Source organism: Heptranchias perlo, chromosome 43 (genome assembly GCF_035084215.1).
Source record: "Heptranchias perlo isolate sHepPer1 chromosome 43, sHepPer1.hap1, whole genome shotgun sequence".
Taxonomy (NCBI): Eukaryota; Metazoa; Chordata; class Chondrichthyes; order Hexanchiformes; family Hexanchidae; genus Heptranchias; species Heptranchias perlo.
This window is the reverse complement of record NC_090367.1, coordinates 1-4,818: the sequence shown is the minus strand read 5'-3', so window position 1 is coordinate 4,818 and position 4,818 is coordinate 1. Positions and strand designations below refer to the sequence as shown.

Sequence of the window (4,818 nt, the reverse complement as noted above, 5' to 3'; positions counted from 1 at the left end):
TGGGGGGAGACCCCAGCCCCTGTGATGTGGGGAGACCCCTGTGATGTGGGGAGACCCCTGTGAGGTGGGGGGAGACCCCTGTGAGGTGGGGGGAGACCCCAGCCCCTGTGAGGTGGGGGGAGACCCTGTGAGGTGGGGGGAGACCCCAGCCCCTGTGATGTGGGGAGACCCCTGTGAGGTGGGGGGAGACCCCAGCCCCTGTGATGTGGGGGGAGACCCCAGCCCCTGTGATGTGGGGGGAGACCCCAGCCCCTGTGAGGTGGGGGGAGACCCCAGCCCCTGTGAGGTGGGGGGAGACCCCAGCCCCTGTGAGGTGGGGGGAGACCCCAGCCCCTTTAACCTGTGCCCAGGGGCTCATTCCCCCCATTCTCTCCCATCACTTCCTGGTTGTTGCTGAAATGTTGCTTCCCGGCTCCCGGGGCCTCCCATTGGCTGCCGATGATGTCACCGGCCGCCCTGTCAATCACTATAAAAGGGAACCCCCGGCCGCGCGGCTCGGACCGCAAACAGGCGGCGGTCACACAGGACCCGGGCTCCGCAGCCCAGACAACGTGAGTGGGGTTTCATGCAATCGCGCCTTTCATTATTTGCAAAAAAATAAATCGATTGCATTGAAATATTGCCTGTGATTATCTCCAATTCGGATGTTGCGTTGGGTCAGTTGTGGTGCAATCAATCATTTTGTTTGTATCAGTCTGCTGGCTGAGTTGGAAGTTGGAAATCTTTCCCCCGCTGCCATTGCTGAGATCTGCCTGTTCTCTCTCCTCCTCCTCCATCCCTCTCCTCCTCCTCCTCCTCCATCCCTCTCCTCCTCCTCCATCCCTCTCCTCCTCCTCCATCCCTCCCTCTCCTCCTCCTCCATCCCTCCCTCTCCTCCTCCTCCATCCCTCTCCTCCTTCCCTCTCTCCCTCCCAGCTGAAACCTCCAATGCCTCCTTCCCCTTTAGATGAACGGATGGTGGTCCAAGTGCTGCAAAGGCCCCGGACATTGGCACTGCATCTGAACCAGGCTCCGACTGTGGAGAGGAGGCTGTCCCGCAGCCCACAGACCCCGGGCGTGAAGGAGCGGATTCTGGTTTCCAGCCTCGGGCTTCAGAGGGTTCCAGGACTCATTGGTACCAGGACTGAGAGTGGGGAGTCTGCTCATTCCCACACTGTAGACATCAGGGTGCCTGCAGGAATCCAGAAACACAACTTGGAGAATCAGAGACCGTCCTTCAGACCTCCTTCGCTGGTACAGAACAAGCTGCGTGTCCACTCGTCCAGACCTCCGAGAGCCAAGGGCACTTTCCAAAGCTCTCTACCTCGTGACCGTGCCCAGCCGCGGGACCGGTCGGCCTGCCTGCCCAGCCCCGTGCCCTCGTGCCGTGGCGTCATGCACCCCCTGAAGTGCGGCTGCCGGGGGTGCTGGAGGCTGGTGCAACGCGAGGAGCCTGGTGCCACCTCCTGCCTCCCTGCCCTCCGCTCCATCAGCTGCATCACCTGTGACCCTTCCGTCAAATCCATCGGCTCCACCTGCAGCTTCTGCAGCAGTGACCCCATCGTGACCTACGACCCCAGGGGGTCCAAAACCAGCTGCGACGAGGACGACTACAACGTCCGCACCATCTGGCCGGAGGAGCTGGCCAAGAAGATGACCAAATCAAAGGCCCACCAGCAATCGTCAGTGGTGCTGGATTGCCACAATTTGATGGAAATGACCAAGAGTCACCTTCAGGGCACCAGGAATCTCGGCTGGTCAGACAGGAAGGGGAGGACTCGTCCGGAGCAGAGTAAACTCACCGTCTTTGATCTCCTCTCCAGCAGGGACACCAAGCAGCCCTTCAGGCGAATCTGGCCCCAAGACACAACCAGCTACGAGCAGAGTGCCAGTAAAGTCATCTCTCCGCACTCCCTGCACCTGGTCCTCAACTCACTCAACAGAGAGGAGGAGGTGGTGGGGACTTTGCAAGGTAGGGCAGCTCTCGTTGGCTTTCGCGATGGGACGGCCAATTGCGAGGTGCGATCTTCCTCACAGCCGAAGCCTTGTTCAGCGGGAGGCTGCCCCAGGGCTTTGTTAATCCCCCCCCCCCCTGCTCGGTGGGCCATGGAGGGAACAGGACAGCCCAGGTCTGCAGAGCCCAGTCCAGATCCCAGTCCTTGCCCAACACCCAGCAGGGGAGGCAGGACAGAGATTGTGATATATTCTCCCTCCCCTTTATCCCTGGGGTTCTGAGGTTAATTCTAGCACAGATCAGGGATGGTGCCTTCCTGCTCCCTTCATTATTCCATCATCAAGAGTCCGGGCTGCGATCGTGAAACGACTTAGTGAGGAGAACATTGTTAGTCACTCGCCAATTCAGGCAAGATAATCTCCTGTGAGCTTTGTGGTTTATCAGGTCCATCTCCCCATTCACCATGGCCATGGTTTCTGACCATCGCTGACCCTGTGGGTAATGGCAATGCCCGGTGCCAGACTGACCATTGCTGACCCTGTGGGTAATGGCAATGCCTGGTGCCAGACTGACCATCGCTGACCCTGTGGGTAATGGCAATGCCCGGTGCCAGACTGACCATCGCTGACCCTGTGGGTAATGGCAATGCCCGGTGCCAGACTGACCATCGCTGACCCTGTGGGTAATGGCAATGCCCGGTGCCAGACTGACCATCGCTGACCCTGTGGGTAATGGCAATGCCCGGTGCCAGACTGACCATCGCTGACCCTGGTTTGGTTCCCTGTCTGGGCCGGGTTATCTGATTGGAGCCAGTTGCTGGGGTGCTACAATTTGCCTCTGTCCCTGGGCTGGGGGGTGGGGAATGGGTCTTTGTTCATGGTCCTCATCACTGGACATGAAATGCACATCGAGTGGACAAACTGACCAGTGAGGACATGAGGCTCCCCTCCTCCTCCTCTTTCTCCCTCACTCCCCTCCTCCTCCTCTTTCTCCCTCACTCCCCTCCTCCTCCTCTTTCTCCCTCACTCCCCTCCTCCTCCTCTTTCTCCCTCACTCCCCTCCTCCTCCTCTTTCTCTCTCACTCCCCCCCTCCTCCTCCTCTTCTCTCTCACTCCCCCCTCCTCCTCTTCTCTCTCACTCCCCCTCCTCCTCTCTTTCTCTCTCACTCCCCCCCTCCTCCTCTTTCTCTCTCACTCCCCCCCTCTCCTCCTCTTTCTCCCTCACTCCCCTCCTCCTCCTCTTTCTCTCTCACTCCCCTCCTCCTCCTCTTTCTCTCTCACTCCCCCCCTCCTCCTCTTTCTCTCTCACTCCCCCCCTCCTCCTCCTCTTTCTCTCTCACTCCCCCCCTCCTCCTCCTCTTTCTCTCTCACTCCCCCCCCTCCTCCTCTTTCTCTCTCACTCCCCCCTCCTCCTCTTTCTCTCTCACTCCCCCCCTCCTCCTCCTCTTTCTCTCTCACTCCCCCCCCTCCTCCTCTTTCTCTCTCACTCCCCCCCTCCTCCTCTTTCTCCCTCACTCCCTCCTCCTCCTCTTTCTCTCACACTCCCCCCCCTCCTCCTCTTTCTCTCTCACTCCCCCCCCTCCTCCTCTTTCTCTCTCACTCCCCCCCTCCTCCTCTCTCACTCCCCCCCTCCTCCTCTTCTCTCTCACTCCCCCCCCTCCTCCTCTCTCTCTCTCTCACTCCCCCCCCTCCTCCTCTTTCTCTCTCACTCCCCCTCCTCCTCCTCTTTCTCTCTCACTCCCCCCCTCCTCCTCTTTCTCTCTCACTCCCCCCCTCCTCCTCCTCTTTCTCTCTCACTCCCCCCCTCCTCCTCTTTCTCTCTCACTCCCCCCCTCCTCCTCTTTCTCTCTCACTCCCCCCTCCTCCTCCTCTTTCTCTCTCACTCCCCCCCCTCCTCCTCTTCTCTCTCACTCCCCCCCTCCTCCTCTTTCTCCTCACTCCCCCTCCTCCTCCTCTTTCTCTCTCACTCCCCTCCTCCTCCTCTTTCTCTCTCACTCCCCCCCTCCTCCTCTTTCTCCTCACTCCCCTCCTCCTCCTCTTCTCTCTCACTCCCCCCCTCCTCCTCTTTCTCTCTCACTCCCCCCCCTCCTCCTCTTTCTCTCTCACTCCCCCTCCTCCTCCTCTTTCTCTCTCACTCCCCCCCCTCCTCCTCTTTCTCTCTCACTCCCCCCCTCCTCCTCTTTCTCTCTCACTCCCCCCCCTCCTCCTCTTTCTCTCTCACTCCCCCCCCTCCTCCTCTTCTCTCTCACTCCCCCCCCTCCTCCTCTTTCTCTCTCACTCCCCCCCTCCTCCTCTTTCTCTTTCTCTCTCTCTCTCTCTCACTCCCCCCCCTCCTCCTCTCTCTCTCTCACTCCCCCCCCTCCTCCTCTCTCTCTCTCACTCCCCCCCCCTCCTCCTCTCTCTCTCTCACTACCCCCCCCTCCTCTCTCTCTCTCTCTCTCTCTCACTACCCCCCCCCCCCCCCTCCTCTCTCTCTCTCTCTCTCTCCCCCCCCCTCCTCCTCCTCTCTCTCTCTCCCCCCACCCCCCCCCCCCCTCTCTCTCCCCCCTCCCCGGGGGTTTGGGCGGATAGGTGACCTGTGATGGTGAGGGATTAGTCGTCACGGCCTGTTCCCTGGGTCCAGGCCTGGGCTGGCCAGCTGCTCGGTTGCCATGGTGACCGGTGCAATGACATCACCCTGGTGGGAGGGTGTAGTTTGTCGTCTGTCACCACAGCAGCTGGAGGGGTCTCCCCATCCCCCCAACAAATGGCATGGGGGGGGGGGGGGCAACCCGCAGAGCTGGAACAATACACTGCGTTAACATCTGCCCGTCCGGGGGAAGGGGCAGGGGGGTTAACATCTGCCCGTCCGGGGGAGGGGGGCAGGGGGTTAACATCTGCCCGCCC

At 60.7% G+C, this 4,818-nt stretch overlaps 1 protein-coding gene across 1 annotated transcript; it reads left to right on the top strand.

Annotated features, from left to right (window-relative positions):
* Positions 1–510: 510 nt before the first annotated feature.
* LOC137306498 (dual specificity protein phosphatase 10-like) lies at positions 511–1,951 on the top strand (the record flags this gene model as incomplete). Its single annotated transcript, XM_067975761.1, has 1 exon — positions 511–1,951. A coding segment is annotated over exon 1 (1,024 nt), but the record flags the coding sequence as incomplete, so codon positions are not given.
* Positions 1,952–4,818: the final 2,867 nt, after the last annotated feature.